Raw genomic sequence first — 26610 nt, 5'->3', positions numbered from 1 at the left:
CTGGTTTGAACATTCTCCCAGACTTTTCTAAAAGGCTACTGAAGAAACTAGAGTTAAATAGTAGTTAGTTATAGAAAAAATCTATTTAAGTTGCCATACTAAAAGAACAGCCATCAATAGAAACAAGGAGACGGGGTACTACATTAGAATTACAGCAAATATTCACTAGCAAGGCTGGCAGATCCAAAACTACAAAGGTGGTGAGACAGATGAATACATATATTGTGGCAGATGGCAACAGATCATGGGAATGAGCAAACCAATATGCCAAAAAATAGAATAAAATTGTGAGCAACGACCAAATCCAGAGAAGACTGGACTATAAGAGGAAAGCGAAAGAAGAGGAAAGAAAGTTAAGCACCAGAAACCTGACTAAATTAATATAGTCAAAATAATTTGTTGCCTTTCCTAAATACACTATAGCCATAATCCAGGCAAGAAAGTACTTCAAATTTTTAGATATTCCCCCATGTAACAAGCAATCGAGGATTTCCCCAGCTCTGCTCATAATTAGCAATAGCAGAAAGAACCCCCTTCAACATTTCCGATTGTCAGATTTCACCTGTTGAAACTAAATCACTGATGTTTACAGAAAAGCATTTAACAATGGAATTTGGCAGTGAAGAATACATTATTGCATTCTTTACAATTTAGCTGATGCTAGAGTTAAAACATATGCCAGAGGTTAGGGTAACAGTATAGATGGGAAAGTATTATTAAGAAGTGCTGCAAAAGAAATCCATTTGTCATATCCTATTTCTTAAAGACATTTGCACCAGTCAAGCCTCAGAAACAGTAGGCAGGTAGGAAAGATTACTTCAGCAGCTACTGCTCCACCAACAATGCAGAATCTTTTCCTGTTGCATCATGCATGCAGTTATTTGCATAACAGGGAGTCATATCCCTGGATATTCCCCAGTATACAGCAGTTCTCCAACAGGAGAGCAAGGTTAATTTGAAGCTAATTAATTCCATTTCCTATACAATATCAGCTTCTTGATGATTACAACCTGGAAGAGTAATGAAGTAATCAATAGTTTTTTTTAAAAAAAATGAGTACATATGTGCCATCAACTCTTATTGAAAATACTTGCATTATAAATATGAAGGCTAAAAACCTCCGCAGTGCCACAGCACACAGTACAATTTCTTTTTAGAGTCCATTTGGCATCTTTCAAAAATGCTTTATTCCATATCTGTCTGCTAAGAATTTGTACATAATAAGCATTGGTACATAACAACAGTATACTATGTTTAAAAACAGCAGCAATAATGAGCTGGTTTCATAAGGCTATACTGGAGGCTTTGTAAGTTAAAAGATGTTGGATATATGTAAGGGATAGTCAGAAGTTCATAGAATTGTAGAGCTGGAAGGGACCATGAGGGTCATCTAGTCCAACCTCCTCCAATGCAGGAATCTTCTACCAATGTGGGACTCGAACACAGAACCATGAGATTAAAAGTCTGATTTATTGACGTGAGCTATCCCTGTTGTGACCATAGAAGGGTTATACTCCATGGGTTCATATTTGGAAGCAAAATAAATTTAATGCCTCTTTTGTTGTATCATTAAAGAAGGTATTGTTAAATATGCTAATCATGCTTCAAAACAAGATAAACATTTCATCCCATCGCCTAGGACAGCCTTCCCAACCTGGTTGCCATCCAGATGTTTTGGACTACAGATCCCATCGGTCCCAGCCAGCGTGCAATATGTCAGCCTGTCAAGAGTTTTTCACAACCACAAGATATAACGGCAACCTTTAGTTTAAGATGATATGAAGAGGAACTATACAAATTCATGGAAGACAGACTCATGAATTGCTATTAGTCACAACAGTGAAACTGAACCTCCATGACAGAGGTAGTATACCTGTGAATATCATGTGCTAGGGACAAGCAGCAGAAGAGGCTATTACTCTGATGATCTGCTTGTCAACATCCAAACACATGTGGTTGACAATTGCTAAGAACAAAATACTAGATTAGCTGGAACTTGATCTGATCCAGTAAATTAATTTCAATGATCTGCAGCACACACACAAAAACACAAGGAATGGATTAGTGATGAAATAGGCAAAATCTACTATCTACAAGTTAATTTGGCTAGTGGATGTTCAAATAAATTTTCTCTTTAATTCTTATAGAGACTGCCATTTCCTCCTCCTTTCTTTCACAAGCAGCATAAGGCTTAATTTGTAACAATGACACTAAAACACTGCCATAATCTAAAGTACACACAGCAAACTGAAGCATAGATTGAAAGCACCAGGTGCAGTGCTGAGGTCACATCCTGATGAGTTTCTAGAATCTAGATCCATTCTTACTAGCATTTTAACAGATATCAAGGCCAGTCAGCATTAAAATTATCAGCATTTCAAAATATATAGGGGGAGGGTGGATTTCTTAGAACTGATAAACCCTTTAAATTCAGCTACTGTTGTTCACACTAAGATGAAGGTGTCATTTGCTAGGATTCCTCTATACAGCATTGTTAAAAGCGGCATATATGGAGGGAAAAGCTGTGTATCTTGAAGCAAAAATCACATTAAATTTTACATTTCTAAAGTAAGCGTAGTCTAAATCCTTAGATTATGATTTTTAAAATTCTAAGGCCTGATGATAAAGGATAAAATTTGCAAAACCTTAAAAACATATTTGCAAAATTAATTTAAAAGCATATTTTTCAACTGCCAGAACACTAGTAGCCATATGCAATACTTCTTGTAACGGTATCAGCAGTGATATTAGCAGTGCTTGCTTCCTATTAAACATTGAACAGTGTGGCTTTATATCACCTACACCCACACAAATATACCCAACTTAGAATGATCTGGTCAGGCCAGGAAGTTATGGCAGAAGACTCTCACCCCTATGCAGTTTTACATAAACAGACACATTAAATGAAGTTCCTATTTCTTTCCAAAATCAAATGCTTTTTAAGATTGAAATATCAAAGCTTCTGCATTAGACGACACTGAAACTGAAGGACAACTCCATTCTATCCAAAAATAAAGAACAAGATTTTCCTGAACACAGAAAAAAAATGAAGAACGGAGGAGGCACTTGCCACCACATCGCTGGTAGTCCTCACCCTTTCAAATAAATGCCTCCCTTAGTCTTGCATATGCGATTATGCCACTGCATAGTCAATCCAACAACCACTATTTCCATATTACACGCTTGCAAGAGTCAGTTGAACTGGTACTACCCACCTAGAATGTAGTCGCTGCAGTCCAGCATTGCTGTGCAGTCCTCTGCAGATTCAGATAGTCCAAGGAAGGGGGGGGATTTCTAAAATAAAAAACCTACACTACTACTTTTAACAGAAGAAAGGGAGGGGTAGGGATAGGAAATACAACTTCAGTTACACCATAGCAATCTTCAACTGAACAGAGAAACTTCAGTTGCTCTGTAGAGTTTTAGTCTCTCCTACTAGCTGTGTCTGACATTGTCAAGGCGACTGAAGCATGAAAAGTTCCCCTTTTTTAATAAAATAGAAACAAAGATTGCAGCTGGCAGTTTCCATAATGAAGCTTAATCAGTATGCGCCTGATTAGGGCCTTATGCAAATCTCCCCTCGTTAAGCACAGCAGCCAGCACTTTGAAGTCCATGAACAATTCATTTGCAGAGTACACTGAAAGCGCTCCCTGCATAATTTAAATCATGATATAAATATTTATCAGCTCATTTGCATATTAATTGGCAGTGCATGAAGGGAAAAATTATCTCCCAAGTGCCAGCATAATAATTAGGGAACAAAATGAAATTTCTTCCAATAGCTTTGCTTCTCAGACCTAACTTGAGCACAGTACCATGGGGAAGTAGGGAGGGGAAAGAGGCAAGACAAAATTCTGTTAAAATGCCACTGAAATGACATATACAAATTAGAAACAACTCTACAGACTTAAGCACCTTTAATCTTATTCCTGCTGGCAACAATGACTTCAGTAATAAAGGAGATTTGGAAAAGCTTTCTACAGAATCCAAATAATCCCAAGAAAACAATTAGCAAGGTAGGAGCTGAACACAAACCTGTCTTAACTACTACTTGCACATTTACGTGATCTTTTCCAAATGTGTTATGCTATAATTTAACAGTCTCTCACACATAATTGTATACAAGGAGAAGCCACATAACTTTAGGCAGCATATAGGAAGCAATTCATGTTTGCTGTTTTGCAAAGGTAGTCCAACACTGGTAGATGTAACAAATAATATTTGCCCATTCTCACTCCCTGTACCTGTAAGTTGCTGTTATCTAGAACTGCTGGCTCCTAATTTATATGTACCTGTATATGTACATAACATTAATTCCTAAATAAATAGTCTGACTTATTTATTATTGTATTTCTAAATAAACAGTCTTCCTAAATAAATAGTCTTTATAGTAAACTGTATTTTACAACTGTACTTCTTGAATCATCAGGGCTACTCAGAAACTCTTGTACAAAGATTGTATAAGAGTAATTTGAGACTCTGTGATTAGAAAGTAAATGTCAGAAGGGAAATTAATGGTCATGTGAAGACTTCTCCCCCACAAAAGGGCCCAACAAAATGATGAGGTAAACTCTTCTAAAGCTATCTGCTGCAATTTTTAAAAAGCATGGATCATTCAAAAGCAGAACAAGGGACTGGAATGTTACACATTGCATAATCTAGTTGCTCTTCAGAAATCAAAAGAGCAGTTGATTGTTGGTACTTAGTGGCGACTGGTGTGAAGGAAAGTCCCTTTTAAAAAAAATAATTAAATGTTTTCTCATCCATGGTGAAAAATCATTGCATCTAGAAAGGAAGTTGTAACAGTTGAATTTCATAGATTCTAAAATTCATTTTAACTAGAAGGCAACAGAAAAAGAATTGTCTGCTAGCTCGAATCCAGCACACACCCAGTATTTTCTTGATTCTTATCGCCCATTACAATTTCCAAGTCACAATGCCGGAGAGATAGCAAAAGTCATAGCCAGCAGAATACTCAGAGGTGATATAGCAGACCTGTCAAAGTCTAGACTAAAAAAATCCTGTGGCTTTCTAGTTCACAATTTGCAGGGCCTACAAAATATGCTCAGTTTTCTACATGGGTTGCAGGATTCTGTTCATTACATGGGCCACTTTAATTGAAAAGAGGATATTTAATTGATTAAATACCACATAGTTTAAGCACAAGTAACAGAGAAAAGCTATGGATGCCTGTCACCACTTTAGGAGAGACATCAACTCTCCTCTCGATACAAGAAGGAAGGCATCTTTCAAAATGCTGCTTGCTGCTACATGTATGTTTGGTTGCCTTCTTTAAAATGCTTAATTCATATGCATATTTAATCAATTAAAACTTAAACCACCCAATACTTAACCACCCAATACTTAATAATTTTAATCAGTGCACTTGTGTGTGTGTGTGTGTGTGTGTGTGTGTGTGTATTTGTTGTTCAGTTGTGTCCGACTCTTCGTGACCCCATGGACAAGAGCAAGCCAGGCACTCCCTTCTTCCACTGCCTCCTGCAGTTTGGTCAAACTCATGTTGGTAGCTTCGAGAACTAATATATAAGGTGCTGGTATGAAGTTGTTACAGTAAGTGCCACACTTTTAACATTTGAGGGAGGAAAGGTGCCAGTACTGTGTACCCTCCCCCCAAAAGCACTGGTTTCAATCTCTAAAACACCATCCCAAAGTGCTTCCCCAATGCACATTGTCACCATATCCGACATCCTCGTCAGCACTCCGCTGACCTGCTTTACAACATCCTTACAAGACGATCCAGGTACTACTACAGTGGTACTGTTGGTTATGTACTTAATTTGTTCTGGAGGTCCGTTCTTAACCTGAAACTGTTCTTAACCTGAAGCACCACTTTAGCTAATGGGGCCTCCCACTGTTGCCGCGCCACTGCTGCACGATTTCTGTTCTCATCCTGAAGCAAAGTTCTTAACCCGGGTACTATTTCTGGGTTAGCGGAGTCTGTAACCTGAAGCATATGTAACCTGGAGCGTATGTAACCCGAGGTACCACCGTACTACTGTTGGAACAATTTAAGAATATCTTGCATTACTGTAGATTGGTTTATAGTGTTCTTTGTGTTTCGTTGCAGATTGTTTATTCTTTTCAGTGATTTCTCCTTTATAGATTTGAGGCCAACAAGACCTGTCATAAAATTATCTTCTAACAAGTTATATAGCCTTTGAGAAGAGTTGCTTTTTGAGGAGGGGGAGTGGTCTCCCAGGTTTTAATCTCCTTGAACTTTCCTGTTAACAAAATTAAAGTTCAACTTTTTGAGATAATGGTTTGAGGGTCAAAAACAAACAAGGGTGATAGAGAGCAACCTACCTTTGTAATGCTGGAGATTTTGAATAGTTCTGAGCTGAAGTGATTCATAGGCACCACCACGGAGAAGGCTGTATAAAGTGCAATGACTTGAGAGAAAAGGGACCCATTCGAAACTTCTAAACACTCACACAAGAAAAGCCATTCAACACAATCAAATGCTTTCTATGTATCCAAAGCACAAATACACAAGGGGTTTCTGCACATCTACTATGTATTATTCAATCTATACTTTCCTTGATTGGCTATTATATTTATCTCTCTTTTATAAATCTTGACTGGTCTGAGTTTGAAATAATATTATTGAGATGAGTTGCCATTAATTGCAGTAAATATTTTACAGTCAAGTTTCTAAATAAAAAGCTGAAGTTATGAAGGAACATCATTCAAATCCTTCTGGAATTACTATAATCCACGAACAGAACCAGGAATAAGGGATTTTGTATAATATGTTGTTCTTGAATCTTTAAAAAAAACACCAATCACTTCAGAGACCATCAGATCCTGGAGATTTGTGGGCTTTAAAACTGGCTATTGCTTGTGGCGGAAATGACTGGAGAATCCGAGATCAGGGAGAAGAGTCGGTGGAAGAAGATTGGAGGAAATTTAAAATGTATTTGCAGAAATATTGTAAAATTTTTGAATGCTGAGGACATTGAAATGAATTGCAGGGGTTTTAGCAACAAGGTAAAACGTAAGATTGGATCAGTAACAGATAGACTTACAGGAGATGAATTTGCTGAACCAATTTTTAAAAGGGATACAAAAATGGGAGACGAGAGGAAGTCAGGAAAATAAGTTAATCAAAGAGGAGAAACTAAGAAAGAGGGAATTTTTGTCTTTTTATATGTGTTGTTTTTTCTTTTTGTGTTAAATGTCTGTATTTTTGTATTTTATAACTGTACCTTTTTCTTTTTTTGTGCTTAATGTGTGTATTTTTGTATTTTATAATTTTGTATTGTCTTCGTTTTTTGCATTTGTCTAAACCTTTTTATTGTGAAAACCAAATAAAATGTTATAAAAAAAACAAACTGGCTATTGCTTGTTTAACATCGTTCATCTGTATCTTACTGTCCATGTATTTCCTATAGTCTTTCATGACAAAATATTACTGAAAGGCTTGTGGATGTTATTCATGAACCTTGGTCAAAAGGGAAGTAATGAACTTATAGAGATTTGAATAAATCAGATGCAGATGTTCTTGGAACTGCATTAGCACAGGAGTGTAGTCTGATATTTTCCAGGGTCCTATAACATCTAGCACTACTGTGCTAGCCTGGGGTTTGGTAGGCAACCATAAAGTATGAGGAATGATGGGCCAAAAAATGAAAGAGGCAAAATCAGAGGACCTGCAGTACAGCATTCTTAAACCATGCTCAACACATGTTTCTTAATCAAAATGGCAAATGTGCACTGTACTAAAGCTTTGGCCTCCTTGTATGTTCTTCCCAGCAGATATTAAGCTGTGGAGCAACACCCCCCCCCAAATAATCCAATACAGTACTGAATTTGAGCTGGTCTCCTAGCCCTTTGCGGACGTGGGTGGTGCTGTGGGTTAAACCACAGAGCCTAGGACTTGCCAATCAGCAGGTCGGCGGTGAGCTCCTGTTGCTCAGTTCCTGCTCCTGCCAACCTAGCAGTTCGAAAGCACATCAAAGTGCAAGTAGATAAATAGGTACCCCTCCAGCGGGAAGGTAAACGGCGTTTCCGTGTGCTGCTCTGGTTAATCAGAAGCGGCTTAGTCATGCTGGCCACATGACCCGGAAGCTGTACGCCAGCTCCATCGGCCAATAAAGCAAGATGAGCGCCACAACCCCAGAGTCGGTCACGACTGGACCTAATGGTCAGGAGTCCCTTTACCTTTACCCAGCCCTTTAAGGTTCTAAAACATAACCGTTAGGTTGTGCCATTCCTGTATCATTTGTAATGACACAGCCATGTAACTACTGCCAGTATGTCCTGTTCACCAACCCTACAGATCAGCCTAGCTTCAACAAGTTCAGCATAAACAAAAACTTAAAACACAATCTATGAAACTTCCATGTTTCATAATACCTGGGTGCCATTCTAATGAACTTGCAGGTGTTAGACAACACAAACAAATATTGGTAGAGGGGAGGCAACGTCAACTTGCATTCCTGTCATCAGCTAAGATCACCTCTTGAACAATTAAGCCATTGAGAGCCTGCAGCTCTTCAGATGAACAAGGATGTGTGAGACCAATTTTTAAATTTGAAATGTGTGATTTGGATTTTCAGTTTGCCAATATTTTGACTTCTTGTTTCTAGAAAAATCTTAAGGAGCTTGGTATTGGACCACTCCTGGTTTGCTCCTTTCCCGATCAAGTATTTTTGTGAAAATTTTACTTTAGTCAAAATGACAACTTTCACTTTCTTCAGAAATGCAAACAGCTTTGTTCCAATTGGAACAGATTTTCTGTTGCCCCACACCTATTCTGCTAACTGAAGCCAGGAGCTTCATTGACACAAGCCCACAATAGATACAGTACTTGTGATGCAACTGCTTCCTAGCAATTCAGTACCACTTCAAACATTGTACTTTTCTAATAGTACACAGAAACATGCACACCTAGCATACAGTTTCAGCCATCTTCATGCTTCCCTATATAGTTCATAAAAATGAGCAAGTAAATGCCATTTCTGAAGCTCCCCTTACTGTTGCTCTCATATTTCTTCATCAGACCAAATCTGGCAGAAATCTAGTAAAGGTAAAGGTACCCCTGCCCATATGGGCCAGTCTTGACAGACTCTAGGGTTGTGCGCTCATCTCACTCTATAGGCCGGGAGCCAGCGCTGTCCGCAGACACTTCCGGGTCACGTGGCCAGCGTGACAAGCTGCATCTGGCGAGCCAGCGCAGCACACAGAACGCCGTTTACCTTCCCGCTAGTAAGCGGTCCCTATTTATCTACTTGCACCAGAGGGTGCTTTCGAACTGCTAGGTTGGCAGGTGCTGGGACCGAGCGACGGGAGCGCACCCCGCCGCAGGGATTCAAACCGCCGACCTTTCGATCGGCAAGTCCTAGGCGCTGAGGCTTTAACCCACAGCGCCACCCGCGTCCCCCAGCAGAAATCTACTTCCCAGCTAAACCTCAAAGATGTCTACTTTCTCAATCTCGGGCAATTCTATTCTTTCTTTGAACTCATAATCTTTCTAAGTAAACAGTCTTTGCGCAAAAAAGGGGGGGGGAATCCATGTGAAGAATCACTTTTTATTCTTAGGTAATGTTTTGTGTCAAAGGAATGTATAAGGGAATTCACACTGTTGAATGTAAAGGGTTAATCGGCTATAACTATCTTGATTTACTGCTGTGAGCTGTGACAAACACAAAGTCTCAGAGGGAGCCTGCAGGTGGCTACAATGTTCAGTTAACTGCCACTTTACTTTGTGGCAGATAAGCTCTGAGACGGAGGTTTCTGTTTTTATAGACAGACACTGTGGACTGAATATTTGCAAGTTCTAACTGGTTTAGTAAGTAGACATTCTGTCTCAACCCGCTGAACCAGAGTTGTGGCATGATGAAGGAGGTGAATTTCACCCAAATTTGAAATGACTGGTGGGAGGGAGACCCTGTTTGGATATAAATGGGAAGTATCCAGCCTTGAGAGTGTGCCTTGAGAGTGGAAGAGAAGCAGCAGAAGACGACAACAGAAGATTCAAGATTAAGCTGAGAAGCTGCAGCTAGGTGGAGGACATTGAGGCTTAGAAGTTTTGGGATACCTGGGACAAACCAAGAGCTGAAATCATTGGCAGAAGCTGAGATCTGCTTGCATTCCAAGAGGCAACCTTCAAAAGAACTCTGAAGGCAAGAGTCAGTGGGGTTGCTGAGTGCCTGAAGTAAGAGATGTTGCTATACCTAGGCAAAGACTTCAGCAGAAATCAAGCTTGAGAGACTCCAGAGGCAACAGGGCATAGGCAGTGAAAAGGGTCTAGTTGATGAGTGCAAACTGGGTGTGAGTGCTTTAGGAAAATTTAGGTTTAAATACGGGGGGAAATGGAATAACTCAAAGTACTGTATCTTCTTTTAAAAAGAGTAATTTATTGTGTATCATTCTGAGTTAAAGGAACAGTAAGTAAGTAAAATTCAATATACAGTAACCATACAAGCTAACATCACCATCGGTTCATAGTGTTATTTTAAAATAAACTGTAATTTATTTAGTTTTACACATTACGTGTAGTCTGTGCCATTTGCTTACCCACAGCTATGGTATGTAAACTGAGGTGTATAATTGACCTGGTATCTCTTTATACTATATTTGTCCTAGTCCATCATCACTTTGCTTTCACTGGCTGTTTCTCAAAGGCAGGGGCGAGGGGCAGGAAGAAAATGGAGCAGACTCATGTCTGTAGTAAATGATTTGTGGGAGTGGGGAGAAGGGTCTCTCTCTGTGTGTGAATGAGAGAGTTTTTATGCTCTGGTGTGGGGGAGAGAAAAGAGAAATTGGGGAAGGGCCGGGTGGAGTTGGGGTAGAGGTGGCATTTGGAGGAATGTGGGGTAGTAGTAGTAGTAGTAGCAGCAGTGGTAATTTTATTAGTTATGCCCTGTCCATCTGGCTGGGTTCCCCTTCCAGCAGAATATAAAAACATAATAAAACGTCAAATGTTCCCAATACAGGGCTGCGTTCAGATGTCTTCTAAATGTTGTGTATTTCTTTACTGCCTTGGCATCTGATGGGAGGGCGCTACCGACAAGAAGACCCTCTGCCTGCTTCCCTGGAGGAGGAGATGGTGAAGTTCTGTTGCATGAGCAGAAGTACACGATGCTCATACAAGACACCTCTAGCTTTTACCCTAAACATTTATCAATTGTCAACTAGCCATCACCTGTCATTATCCATGTTATAACTTCAAACTAGGGTGGCTTACCATGTCCTTTTTTATTTTAAACATGTAAAAAATAAATATACAAAATATCAGGGATATAATTACAAATAGTATCAAATCAAAGATGAACCCTTGGAACTATTCATGGCTAATTTATTTTATAAATTCAGTAAGGAGGAAACAGTTTATTTCAAAAGTCTCTGATTTATTTGCCAACTCAAAAAATACATGTCTCCTGACACAAAACACCACATATATTAAGTAAAATAGAAACATCACCACCAACCCCAACCCCACTCATCTCCCCCCCCCACCTCTTTCCCCCTATTCTTCCTAATGTAGGAAGAATAGAATGTACATTAATATACATTAAGGAGCCAGTGTGGTGTAGTGGTTAAGAGCGGTAGTCCCGTAATCTGGGGAACCGGGTTCACGTCTCCGCTCCTCCACATGCAGCTGCTGGGTGACCTTGGGCCAGTCACACTTCTTTGAAGTCTCTCAGCCCCACTCACCTCACGGAGTGTTTGTTGTGGGGGAGGAAGGGAAAGGAGAATGTTAGCCGCTTTGAGACTCCTTAAAGGGAGTGAAAGGCGGGATATCAAATCCAATCCAAATCCAATGTCTCAACAAATGAAACCGATTTGTTTTTTAAAAAAAATGTTACATGAAAAAAATTACAAGAGAGAGACATTGCACATACCTTTGTAAATCAAGAAAATCTTTAATAAAAATACATTTAAAAAATACATGTCTCAATTAATTTGGACATGTTAGCTATCTTTCAAATATTTGCCACACCTTTTGAGAAGAGACAAGTAGATTGAATATTGTTGCCAAGTAAGTACATTCCTCCATTCTGAGTGTCTCCCAAGATTATTGGTTCAAACATCTCTCTATTGCTAGAAAAGTGATCTAGCACAGGACTAGTCATGTTAACACAGACTACCTAAGCATTCCACCCTATATTCAGTAGGTGTGGGGGTCTATGGAATGTATATTCACCCTGCTCTCTGCCCAGTTCCAATTTAATTAAGCTTTGCAGCACACCTAGTGATTGACTTCCTAGGGTACTGAAGGGGGAAAGAACTATACAGGAAGCACTGAGCATCCTCCTGGGATAAATTAAATGCATTAGCACCCATTAGCACTAGGAACCCCCAAGCTAAAAGGTTGCAGACAAGACTCCTTTTGCACTTCCCCTGCACTTTATCACTGACCACCCATAGTGGGAAAATGAAAATTCCACTATGTTCCACAGTGACCTTCCCCTCTATTGACTTAGGGAAAACTCTCCATGGCTTAACAAAAACTTTAACTAGAAGTATGGTTCTGTTTGGGTCAATTTTTGCTTGAAGCCTTCACTTATTGCTAGATATCTGCTCCCCACTGTTTTTGTAATTTTTGAACTCAGTTTTGGAAGGGCTCCAAGGGATCTCATTGTCTGTCAATGCCTGGGTTTTCCTATCATATCCTTAACCCAGGAAACTAATACAACTCTTGTGCAATAGTTTGCAACAGACCCTTAAGAGTCTTTTTTAATTCCCATAATCTTGGAAAACTTAATAGCCATGCTTTGATCTCTGCCTTTTTTCTTTCTCATATCTATCATTCCAAGAAAGTTATCCACACTGAATGCTGTTGTTTACATTTACATTTGGCTCTTTTGCAGAGCTACCGGGGCGGGGGGGGGCATGCTAACCCAGGTGGTTTTGCCCTGGATGAAGCCTCCAGGGGGGCACCATTGAGGCTCCCAGCCTGTGTGTGTATGCAAATACGCTGGGGGGGTTGTATCAAACTGGGTCACCTACAAACCCCACAATTTGAGTGGTGTAATGCAGAATATTCTGAAAGACTGGATTTTTTTGTTCCTAAAGGGGGATAGAGCTGCTCTTGAACTGTTCCTAACTGCCTTGTTGGGCAAAGGGGAGAAATGGAAATTTTGCTTTATCTGCAAAATTTCTGTCCTGATGGATGTAGAAGAGTTTAGGCAACTACTCAGTAACATGTCCTCTCTTTTCACTGATTGATGGAGGGGATTATGAATGGTACAAAAAGGGCTGTCTCTGTCACCTTCTCTGTCTTTTCTTGGTTCCTAAGTTTGCACATTCAAGTTGGTGTATTAATATTTCAAAAAGTTGGGACCTTACCCTGTTCAAACTGGGTACCTAGAGAGTCTCCTCTTGTAGAGGAATAAATTCATTAGAGAAGGATTCTCACTGTGGCCAGAAGTAGGCACAATCCCAGTGAGTAGACTGCTCTGCTGGAAGCAAAAATGTAAAAAGTACAGAGATGTTTATTCCTATTTTTCTGACCAAAACATACATAAAAGCTATAGCAACAGATATCTGCTATTAAATTTGGCAACCACTCTCTGAAAGACACCAGGATATATTGAAGTCACTGTAGCATAGTGGTTAGAATGCTTGTCTAGGACTGGGGAGATCCAGGTTTTTGTGAGGATAAAAAAGAGGAGGGTCAACGCATGCTGCTCTGAGCTCAAAAGGTAGGTTATAAAGGAAATAATTAACATATAGGTTATGTAAACTCGCCCTTCAAAATAGGTGATTAATTAATATTTTTAGAGATTACCTCAGATTAGACTGCTAAACTACAGTAAAAAAAAAATTTAAAACCTGCTCTTCTACCCCACAAGGCTCTGGAGGCAGCTCACAATAAAAACAAAATGCAGGCAACACCTGCTTTAGGTGCAAGTGGTTTGTACGTGATCACGCAAAGCGCCAAACCCTGAAGTGACCTGGAGACGTAATAAAAAAAGTCACTAAATGGGCAGAGCAGGGTGTTTCAACTGCAAGCGATTTCACATATGCGCACAATGACCCAGAGCACAAGCCCCATGCAAATCAGTGCTTGCTTGTCCAAAATAACATTTAACACAATCAAAAGAAAACAGCAATTTCAGAACAAACAAAAACCATTCACAATCAGAATATAGAATTATACATAATTTCAGTTGCAATTATGTAATTTGTAAACCAAATTTCAGTAGACTCTCTTGAAGTGGGACAGGAAATCTTACTATTTCACGCACTACATTTTTAGGGCATGTAGTTAACATGTTTTGATATAAAACGTGAATGTAGGAACTACATGTCTATCATACAGGTACACTCATCAGGGAGTCATGACTGGCAGCCATGACTGGCAGCCACTCCCTCTAAACTAGAGGGGGGATCTCTAGATGCTGTTGGATCCCAGCTCCCATCAGCCCCAGCCCACATAGCCACTGATCAGGAATAATAAGTTGTAGTCAAATGACATCTGGAGGGTCATTCGTTTCCCACTGCTGTTTTAGGCAATGTTCAACAGTAAACCTGGGTTTGCCTCTGCATAATATGCAAAATGTCCTTGAGTAAACAATTTTAGTCATCACTGGGATCCCCACCTCCACCCTAAAAAAGCAAGAGCACAAACTCACTGACTTCCAGTATCATTGAGACGCAAGCTTCACAGAGAAATGAACTGGGATTAACAAGACTTCAGACACCTGACTGTGCTATGGACTAAATTCACATAGTTTAAATCTGCAGATTTAGCCTAATTTTAAAGCACAAAAATGAATCAGCTCTGTGTTATTCTTGTAAATCTGAACTGTATTCTAGCATATGATTGTATCTATTCCATTATTTGAATTTTAGAAGCTGTGAAGTCTCTTGAATTCTAAATGAAACTTTTTTGAAATAGCTATTTAGTCCCTACTCCTTTCATCACATGGTTTGAAGAAAAAAAAATGAGAGAAAATGACATGAATACTGTTACTTAGCAGTATGCTTTCTGCACTGTCAAGCAGTCATACTGGGAAGACACTAGTTGTATCCAGTTTAATTCCACTCAGAATAGATCTATTGAAATTAATGGACCTAAGTTAATCATGTACACTAATATGAATGAGTCTACTTTGAGTATATCTAACACTGCATATAATCCTATGTTTGTAACTGACCACAGCCAACTGAGACCTGTTCTTTCTCCAGCTCTGCAGCACGAACAAGAACAACTCTTTAATCAGAATTCTTTCCCTGCTCTTGCTCTCCCCTCCTTGCTGCTGTGAGAATATGGCTGTCACATCCCAACTCCCCTAAAGCCAGAATAAGAATTTGCATATTATGCAAAACAGCTGTGCTAATCATGCAAATAAGGTGTGCTAAATTAGCATGCCTCGTTTGCATAATTCCCATCTGGTACTTCATCTCTGTTTTTACCAAATTCTAGAGGCAGAAAGGGGAGCTGTAATATAAGGTCTTCTTAACTGACCATTTTCAGCTGTCAGAAATGAGGTGCATTTTCTCCCCACTGCCCTACCACTCCACTACAAGAGCACAGCTATGCTAGAAAATAAGTATGGGGTTTTCCCCTAGTGACCACACTTTAATAAAGTAGGGACAAAATTTATTGATGTTTAAGGTCCTATTCTCTCTCCAATTAACATTACATTCAATTTCAGAGATCAGGTAGAAGGGGTTCTGTTTCCCCCCCTAAGGAAATAGATTTCATCAGCAACTGCTTTTAAAAGGAAGAGAACTTTGACAAGGGGGTAGAGCGTGATGGCCTAGGCTGGCCAGGGTGCCACTAAGAACCCAATAAAATGAACAGTTAGCAATCCCATAGATGCAGCCACTACCCTGTGCACCAGGAGACTACCAACCTGGCACTCATGAAGGCCTTCTCTGGCATCAGACAGGGGCCCCAGGCTCTGAGCTTTCATTTAATAATAATGAAAGAAAGTCTCTAACGCTCTTAGAAATAAAGTTATTAAGCAAAATGTGCAGGTATTAGTCTATGTAATTTCTGTGAAATGAGTCATGATGGCTGCTCCTGCCTATCAGTGTTTTTAGCCAGTGAGAATTCACAGTACAATGCTTTACATTTCCATTCAGAAGAAACTCTGTTTAACAGGACTTACTCTCAGGTAAGTGGGTACAGTATGCAGCATAGGCTTAGGTTTAGGATTGGAATGGGAAAAACAAGGTTGCTATGCCTTTATGGCTGCATCTCTACTATCAGGACCAGCAGGACATGCCAAGCATTGGGGGTAAGGTGGGATAAGCAGCAATGACTGTATCTCAATTTTATACTACACATGCCTCCCACACCATCCATGTTGTGTTGTGTTATGCCATCCCCTCCCATGAACACAATTTTGTGATTGGTATCCACAGCATTCTCTCTAAATCTGAAATGTGCCTACAATTCCCAAAAGTTCTACGTCCCTCTTGCTCTTGGGCTGAAGACTGGGATTTGGCTCAGAAGAATGTTGTTGAATCTGGCAGGCATAAAAAAATAGCTCCAGAGGACCTATAACAAGGAAAACTTGCAGATCAACAGGAGCACACTAAAGTTAGTGAGAGTCACATACTAGAGTATGGTCTGTTAATGCAGACCCACTCTTGCAAATACTCTCCCAACAACCATCACAGAATAGACCATTCTGCACCATTTAAGGTTGGGTGTGTGTGTGAAAACAGAACTCTTAACTTTTCCTTGATTTGACTGGACTCTTATGCACTGCAAGTCATGAGACCCCATTATGCTCAAACAACTGTAGTGCTGAGCTATACCAAATTATTTTTAAAAGGCACAGTTAATATTCAATAATAGCCTTGAACTGGAACCCTGTGCTTCTCAAGTATCTCTCAATGTATTTAATTTGATTCTCAGAAGCAATTACTCATACTAATAAAGAAGTGAAGGCTTTCTGGTACCTTTTCAAGAAGACCACCAGCTGCTTGCTAGAAAACTGCAGCACAGGAGCCCAGAAATAAAACATATGCTTTGTATGCAGAAGGTCCAGGGTCAATCTCTAGCATTTCCAGATAAGGCAGGAAAGAGATTTGCCTGAAACCCCCAAGACAGCTGCAACCAATGAGGGCAGACCACAAACAGCTGGGTGTACCACTGATCTGCCTCAGTTTAAGGGAAATCATATGTTGCTATGAGCAATACAGCAGGTACCTGCTTGTGAAGTGTCTCTTTTTATCACTCATGATAGTTTTAAGAGTCAAAAATCCATGTATTTCCCTCCCCCAGTGACCTAAGCAACTGTCTGGGAAAGGAACTGGTAAGACAGGAGGAGAATGCCAAGAGAAAAAATGGATATGATTCCTAGTAGAAGTAGGCAGCACAACACCTGTTGATGCAAGAACAATGATTTTTGTGAAAATTCACTCACACTGAGATTGTAAGCAACAGCAGATACACCTGGGGAATGATGATAGTGGACCAGGTAGCCAAGTACAAAGAGGGAACTGGATGGACTTAGAACTGTAATTCCAAGGTCCACAATAATTTGTTTTAAATGCCATCATTTCCTAGTTGTGAATGTCCAACAAGTAGCTTTGGAGTCTTAATTAAAAGGGATAGGTGGCATTTGCTGCTTAAGAATCTTTTTTGGTTTTGTTCATATATATCTTTTTGGGTGTGTATATCTTTTTTGTACGCTGCTTTAAGGTTTTTTCCTTTCAAGAGGTATATAAATTTTATGAAATACAAATTTGACATCAGAAAACAAGCTACGGTTCCTTAAACTACAAAAAGTATTGTTATATAAACCTCTGAATACCACACAGCATTACTATGGATCACTAGTTTTTATTATTATTGATTATTTGTTTTATTATTTTTATTTAACCTTCATTAACAGTGTACGGACAAAATTAACTTTATAGCAGTGACCATGCAGCAACTTACAATATTTGTCTGAAGGTGCTGTATCCTACTCTAGTGTTAAATGTGAAAAATTAAGGCTCTGCACTCTTTAAATTGGGGGGGGGATTATCGGGGGGGAGGGCAGACTGCCACATCTTTAGTATACAAACCTGGGCTCTTATGGGGGCATGGATAGTCTGCTAGTTCTCAAGGACGGCAATATTAAAAACTGAATGTAATTTTAAAATATACATTAAACATCCAAACAAATAATCAAAATTGAAATCTGCTCCATTACCTGAGTAGCAAGGAGATCAAAACAGACCCAGCTGTACTCCCAGATTGCCTAAGAGGAGAAATATGAACAACCTAACAAATTGGCTATTTCTCTTGAAAAGACAAAACAGAACTGATAGTTGGACTGAACTGAAGAACCCTTTAATTGAAAGAGGAAAATGGTCAGATAAGAGAACATCACACTGTCCTTTTCCAGGCTGCCATCAGTATGCTGGAAGAGCATATGTAAAATAATAGCATTGCAGAGTTGGAAGGGACCCATAGGGTCATCTAGTCAAACCCCATGCAATGCAACTATCCCAACATGTGGACCATAACACCTGCTGGAAATTATACAGGCCAAATGCTAATGTGGTGAACTGCATTTGCATCATCAGGAGATAAGCTATGCACAAGATACATATAAGCTACCCAGATTTGGGAATCCTGCATATGGAAACCCTAGCATGGAGTTATGCACTATGGGCTTTGAAATATTTGTGCTTTATTTCAGTATTTAACACTTTGTGGAAGAAAGTTATGTACATGTAATTCTGTACATGTGCGAATCTCACATTGCAGAGAAATAAAATAGTAAATATTAGACATGGCTAACATTCTGGCTCTCACTATATGAGCAGCATCTGTGAAAACAGCTCCACTGCTCTCCTTCACCAAACATTACACTGGCTTACTAAGCAGAGCCATACACAAGCTTGTGGCACACACAAGCAGCCCTTTCACAATGAGCCACAATTAAACTGTAGCTTCTCATTTTGTCCGAACGAGGAATCTACCATTACTAGCTTCAGAGCAAGCAAAGATCTGAAGCCAGCTTCAAAAAAGAAAAAGAAAAAAGGGGGTATATTTAAGAACTTGGCTTGTTCAGAAACTGGTAACCAGGAGAAAAAGGACTCTGTGCATGAGCAAAAATATCATGCACAGCTCCTCTTAATAAACCAAGGTAAAATAACCTGAAGTGCTCCATTCTTTCATAACCCTCCTACTGTTTGAAATGTAAGAGGTAAAAATGGAAGTTCTCCCTACGATTTCAACCTTTGCTTAATGCAAGATGAAATTTCTCAAGAACAAAAATCTGTTCAGCATTCTCCCTGCATAACATATATCACTTTAATCAGACAATATATTATAGATGCAGTACTGTGCAATGAAATTTGCTGGATTGAGGTAATAAGAGACAACGATGCAAGAGAATTTGAAGTAGCATCAAGATTGAACCAACAACCCATTTCCAAAATATCTACAAAATTCCAAACGATGTGTGGGTCTGCCAAGAAGTCTGATGAATAAGAAAACAGCTTTTGTCGTCCAAACTGGCAGCCTCAAAATGACAAGCCTTTTCTGGCTGCCCACTGGCTAATCTAAGCTCCCCTTTTCTTCTTTTGAAATTTCCCCAACTTAAATTGAATGCAAATAAGCCAGGTGTGGTCCTTAGAACAGTAATCAGCAGCTAGTCCCTACTGAGTTCCCATAGCAACATGCACAGCTGGCAATGAAGCAGAGGTTGTATTTGCCTCAGATTGGTTAGAAAGTTTAAACACTTAGTGAATGAAATGCCAATTATGGCATCACACAAGGGTTTTTTTAATTTTTAAAAAAGAAATCTGTACTTCCTTGTCTAATATAGAAAATAAAGCAAGAGGCATACCGCTGGACCTACTGCAGTTCACAGCCTGACAATGAAAAGCAATTATCTGTTGTTTGCAGAAGAGGAAACAGTCTGGTAGCAAGATAGTATGCACTACTTTTTGTAAAAATGAAGGGACAAAAGAAACGGGTTACCACATATGACCACAAACAACTCTATGCAAAGGCCTAAAAAGGAAATTAGTGAACCAAGGACAACCAAACTTTTGGACCTCCTCTATGTATTTCCTCACTGTGACAGGCATTTCTGATTTTTATTTTACTTATGTTATATACCAATTTTCATAGCAGATATGGATGTTCATACAGTGAATCTGAGATTAAGAAACAGAGATGAATTAGGCCATTTTCAAAAGTGATGCTTAAGTTAGTTTTTGACAGATAATACAATGAAAGAACTACATTAGCTGGAATGTACATTCAATTTCAAATGAGTCTCTGCTAGTTTCCATACCACATTAACACCCACAAGTGACACATTCTAGTCTAAAGGAATTCTTAACACTTGTGAAACTGTTTTCAGTCACACTGTGCTATTTATTACAAAGTAACTGTACAAAGACCACCAGCAGTGATTGAAACCAGTTTCGGAAATGCATACTTTAAAAAGGTCCCTCAATGTCACAGGCAGAGCAAGACTTTTCTAGCCTTGTTTTTGAGGGACAACTCATGTCTTCTGTACAGGCAGAGCAAGGCTATAAAGCAAAATGAGCCAACTGTCAGCATTTGCGGACCACCATGAAATCCTTGCAACTTATCTATAACATACATAAAGGTAAATCCTTATAATTTCAATTACACTTATTTCCAAAACTTGATTAATTTAAAATAAGGAAATTTAAATCACTAAAAAGGAAATGCTCGAAAACGTATTTCCAATTTTGTGTTTTATTTTATTTTTCTGAATGAGCATACACTCCAATGAATTGCTAACCAAAACATTTTGCTGTATCAGATAAATAGAGCTTATTTCACCACCCAAGAACATTATTCAAAACCTCTAGTCATACAGGCTTCTTGCCTTTTGCACTGCAGAATTATTCCCCTTACAGACTTGGGGTGCAATCAACAGAAATTGAAATGTAAATCACCTCAGCAAGAACACTGTTGTGATACTGTGCCATGCCTACATTTTACCAGGACTTGGGCAGAACTTCCCAGGTTGTTTTATCAAAGAGGGAAATGGGAAGGAACGCCTGGAGAAAGACCTCCAAAGATGATCTCAGAGTTCAGGTCAACATTTGGAAGGACTGTCTCTTCTAATGTGTAGCTAATTCCTATCTTGAGATATTCAGAGGCCTTTTTCTGGGTGCTCCCAAGTGAGGGCTTTTTCTATGATGGCACCCTGGTTATGGAATACCCTTCCTAGAGACACTCACCTGGCACCTTTCTTATATGCTTTTCAGTACCAGGTGAACATCTTATTTTTGCAGGGTTTTCATTTTTTTTAAATAGATATTTATTGAGAATTTTCCATTTTAATACATTAAAAAACAAAAAAGAAAAAAGAAAAAAGAAAACATATACAGTTTACAATCCTTATTTTTCTATAACTTATTTCCCTGACTTCCCCACACCTCCCCTTCTTATATTCCAATTCAAATTGTTAATTCAACAAGTTCTTATCCCCAATTTTTAACCTTTTTATATTTAGTTCAATTTAAAAAACCAATTTTACAACGTGAAAATTTATACATCAGTGCTCATTCTTAAATCCTTTTTCTAAAGTCGACCCAAATTCCCTTCCACGAATTCCCCACTTTCCATACTAATAACAAAACAAAATAAAAGAAAAAGACGGATTATAATTATGCACCCTTTGGATCCCCAAACCCCACTCCTTCCCCTTTCCCGGTTTCAATCCCCAACAAATGTCCATCAGTCTTAATCTGCTATCAGCCTGGAGATCTCACGTCCGAGGCTCTTAATTCTCTCTCAGTTCCTCTCTGCCGGTTTTTTTGATAGTCCTTAGTATTAAACACCAGGTCTCGGAGACGTTCTGGCCCGATAGGGACAAAGTTTCTTCCAGCCAGACCTCCATACTTAAAAGTGGAGCCCAAATCTTGTTTCTTACTCCTTTCAAGTCCAAATGTCCCCAAAGCTCCTACTTTCACCTTAATCAAATTTGTAATCCTTGGGTCTTCAGATCTCCACATAAGGAGATCTCTCCATTCTTCAATCTCCAGTTCGGACCAGATTTTCATCATCAAGTTCTTATTTTCCTTTATAGCCATCATGTCAGGCCTTTGGCTCTCCTTTGTCATCTGCAACATTACATCTCCTCCTTCCTTTTCCTCAGAAACAACATGTATCTCTTTCTCCACACTCTCAAAGTTCTCAAATTTCTCCTCTTGTCCAGCTGCATGAACTTCCTGGATCAAGTCCTTATCAAATTCAGTGAATTTGTTTACTGTTAAGTCCAGAGTTGCAACGTTGGTAGCCAAAACATCAATTTGGCCTTGTAACTTTCCCAAGAGAAAAAAAACTCTGTCCAATTTAGCTTGAATTTTCCCTCCTTCAGCCATTCTTGTAATGTCCCAAAACCCCCTCTAGAGGAATTTTGGTTACTTAGTATTCCTTCCAGTTCAAATCCAAAAATCAAGTTAGTTTGTATCAGTTTTTCCTTGTTTTCAACAAAATATAGCCAAATTGTAACGAATATAACCAGCAGAGACAATAGAAAACAAAATAAAAAAATTCCTTCCAGTAGCACCTTAAAGACCAACTAAGTTAGTTCTTGGTATGAGCTTTCGTGTGCATGCACACTTCTTCAGATACTGTATCTGAAGAAGTGTGCATGCACACGAAAGCTCATACCAAGAACTAACTTAGTTGGTCTTTAAGGTGCTACTGGAAGGAATTTTTTTATTTTGACTATGGCAGACCAACACGGCTACCTATCTACTAATAGAAAACAAAGTTCTCTTTTCCCGTCTTGACAGCTAATTTGACAGCTGTCAAACTCTTCAATATCTCTTCAACAGGCTCTCTCGCGGATCACTCCCAGGTCCGGGGGGGTGGCACTTCAGCTCCCAAAATTAGCTCTTATCCTCCAGTAAGATTTAAACTGCCAAATCGTGAAATTAATATCTTTACCCAATAAAAAAGAAAAAATCCTCTCGACCTTAGTTAGCTGGTCCTTGCTTTAGATTATATACAAGACGGGGAGACGGACCTCCTGTTTGCGCCTTCCCCGATCGTGCCTAATTCAAAAAGAAAAATTTTTCTTTACAAATCCAATTTCCGTACTACTCACGGGTTGCTGCTTTAAAATCCAATTGTTCACAAGGAGAAGTCAGCGCTCTCCGACCATGGCATGCGGCTTCACTCTGCAGGAGAAGCAGTCGACTCTCAGCACCGCGCCACTCACCCCGTCCCCCGTTCCGAAGCCTTTAAAAAGGCTCCTTCGCGGGTCGGGGGGCGCAAATGGTGCCCGCCGAGTCACCAGGTTCACAGGCTCACCACCTGTGATTTTTAAGGGTCCCCGCGTCGCCGCAGCGGCTAGACCCAAATCCTGCGGAGCCGATTCCCTCCGGAGCTCGGAGGGAATCCGCCATTAGCCGATGGCGCTAACCCGGAAGTCTCTCTCTCTTTTTTTGCAGGGGTTTCAGATTTGTTCATTTTAGATTCTGCTTTTAGCAACACTGTGTACATTATTATACTGTTTTACTTGCTGTTTTTGACATGTTTATATTTCTGTTTATTATTTTATTGAAGGTTGATTAATTACTACTGTATTTTAATGTTTTCTTGTTTTAAGTTGCCCAGAGAACAAAGTTATTGGACAGCATAAAATACTGTCAGTTATTAAACTGTGAAATTTATCTGGCTCTTACATATAAATGCAACCAGAAGCAGATGGCATGAAGGGGACACTTGCTTGACACCCTAGTGGTTAAGTCACTGCTACTCCCTGTAGTGGAGGGATGAGGAGGGTGGTGCAAACACAGTAGCAGAAGCACTGAACTAACTCTGTTCTGCATTTGCACGGCACTGACATTGCCACTGTCTTGCCCCTCACCCTCCTGGTAAGCAGCAGCAACTCACGAAGAGACGAAGAGACTCGCGGAACGGATTCATTTCGTCTTGCGAGGCACCACTGTACTTTGTCACAAGAATATATGTAAGCATATACTTTAGCAACTATGCTTTTAATTTCAGATTTTCTGTTAGGATATATTTCACACAACTGAAATAAAAAAACTGAAATTGGATTTAAATCCTAGGTGGCACTTCCCCACTGCTGCCCTTTTCCAACTACCCAGCATTCCATGACTACTACACATGCTCAGCCCTCACTGAGCTGTTTAGGGATTATTTTGCCCCGCAGGTTTTAACTTCTACAAATCTTGGGTCTGCCCTGAGCTTGCCAATAAATATCTCCCTCAGTTTCTCAGGGTTTAGTTTTCGCTCTAGTCCTGGTGGCACTCACCACTGAGTTCACAATTAGAGTGATCATGTGTTACAAAGTTATTTAAGTAGCTAGTAAAAGTTTTTGGAAGGTGCAGCAGCAAGAAGAATAAGTTACCATTGCTAGTGGGGCCTGGGGCCTGAGGGTGCTGTTCTTCCTTCTCACCACCTACTCATCAGAAGCTTCCAGTGGGGTAAGGTATTTAGCATGAAGCCACAGGGAGAGGCTGTAGGCAAGGGAGTGATCAAGGAGCTTTCAAGTTAATGCATCCTAGAAAAGAAAAATGGCAGCTACTGGGTTAAGGGAAGTGGCAACACCACTACCAATGGTGACTAAAATGGCAAATCTCTCTTTTGGGTCCACAGCCGTTTTGCCTGTGGGTAACAAAAACCTGTGAGCCAGATCTACTTTTATACAATATACTGTTATTTTATTTTTTACCAATCATTTCAATTTTAATGTAACTGGATTAACAGAATCCTCAAACTGATAATGTAAGTGTGCTGTAGCCCTTAATATTTCTTCCAAAGCAGGTGTTGCAGTTTGAAGTTACAACACCAAGTCATGTTTAGCATGCCCAAGTGCCTTCTTTCCTCATTACCCACCACCCAAAATGTGACTGTGACTTTCAATCAAATCCTGCTTGTAACATACCAGGTGGAAGAAGAGGAAGCCAAATGGAACAAAGATCAGGTAGACCTGAAAGGACAATAAAGTACTGGGCCAGGGCCTTCAGGCGTATTACAGAGTGGAAGTCGGCCAACAGATAATTAAACAGGGAACTCGCTAACGGAGAACTGAACAGCAGATGGCCAGGGTCTTTGGGCTCAAAGCCAGGAGTGGTTGGTACACTCAAGACCAGACCTGCTATGGATGATAAGCAGAATATGGCCAACTGGGGAAGGGTAGCCTAGCCAAAATCCAAGCTAATGGATGATATCAAAAATCTAACCGCCAACAACTGCGATTGGATACAATCCTTTTTCATTTATCTTTTTTTTTCCTCTTCCTTCTTCACAGATGGGATATATTTGCTAAGAGCCAAATACTGTCACAGGGAAAATACTGCAGTATTTCATATTTATACTATTAATATCTATAAAAATTCCCAGGATGATGAATCCTCGGAGTAGATGCTAGGTCAAAAAAATTCAAACACTCAATATTTTTAGTCAAGTCACTGGCCCTTCATATTTTTGAACTTAGTTCTCTGATCTTGCTCAGCTACAGACATTCATAAACTGGAAGCATTTAATACAAGCTCTGATAACTTTGTATTTCTAATACAAGTTTCTCATTGGGTCCTATATTATAACATGATTGCAAACAGGATTTATGTGTTCACTCTTTCCAGTGTTAGAAACTCAGATATATAAGCTAATTGCCAAATGACATCTTAAACCTGGGCTACAGATGCCACAACGGAATATCTAGACTCCATTTCTCCCCAAGTGGTGGGATTTACTATTATTATTATTATTATTATTATTATTATTATTATTATTATTATTATTTTCATTTCTATACCACTTTATATTTTTTTAACAAAATCTCAAAGCAGTTTGCAACACATTAAAACATCCGATAAAACGATCCAGAGAAAAACAAATGCAAGCTTCAAGGAAAGTATTTCACATCCTTCTCTAAGTGACATTTTGTTTCCCCCATATTTACCTAAATAATTTATATAGCTGCCCAACAGCAGTTTATTTTTTGGAAGACCTACTTTCTTCCAAACACACCTATAATCTCTGTGATAATGCCTTTGCCCCATGTGGCCCAGATCATTTAATAAAACAGCAATCAAATTGTTATATTGATTAGTATGATAAGGCTGTGGGTATAGTTACTGTATTTCCTGGTGGGGGTTTTTTGTGCAACTGTCAGCATCTACTGCCAACACCTGAAAAACCAAAAAGAGGTAGCACTATCCTACCAAAATTTCAAAGGGATTGGGTTGCATATTATTGGTGTGCCTTCATCACTAGATCAGTAATGGAGCCACCAGGGACTATTTATGCAGCTACTGAGGCACCAAGACATAAGTGTGGGCAGATGGTAGGCAGAGTAAAGAGGCACGAAAGCAAGAAGGAAGCCAGAATGGCTCACTGGAACAGAAGCAAAACTCAGAATAAGCAGGAGAGTCATTAATGGGAGGAGCATTAAGAACAGGGACTTGAGCAGGTGTGGCACCCTAGTAATTGGTTTCTATTTTTGAAGACCCTTTCTCCTTGTTCATAGAGTGCCATTTACTCCACCAATGGAGGAGGAGGAAGAAAAGTCTTATATCCCAAAAGAAACTTGTGGGAGGGGCATACCTGGAGCCATTGGTGAGAACTAGATTTAAAGCACTGAAAGCTTATTAGTCATACTATACAAACATCTGGTGTCTACCCCTTGTACCATTTGTCCATCCACCCATGT

General features: G+C 39.5%; 1 protein-coding gene across 6 annotated transcripts in view; it reads right to left on the bottom strand.

The window, feature by feature from the left end:
- POU2F1 (POU class 2 homeobox 1) overlaps positions 1-26610 on the bottom strand; it is a 101281-nt gene that overhangs the window by 50322 nt on the left and 24349 nt on the right. Inside the window, exon 1 of one of the 6 annotated variants that reach the window (XM_081199639.1) lies at positions 3216-3279. The exons of 4 other annotated variants lie outside the window; for them this stretch is intronic. In XM_081199639.1, coding sequence (XP_081055765.1) covers positions 3216-3243 — 28 coding nt within the window. In that variant the 5' untranslated portion in view covers positions 3244-3279. Of the gene's footprint in view, positions 1-3215; positions 3280-26610 lie in introns of those variants that run through there. One more of the 6 variants, XM_081199634.1, reaches the window with a different exon arrangement.

Source organism: Podarcis bocagei (genome assembly GCF_964188305.1).
Source record: "Podarcis bocagei genome assembly, chromosome: 6".
NCBI lineage: Eukaryota > Metazoa > Chordata > Lepidosauria > Squamata > Lacertidae > Podarcis > Podarcis bocagei.
The sequence above is the reverse complement of the archived record's forward strand: the minus strand, read 5'-3'. Positions and strand labels throughout refer to the sequence as shown.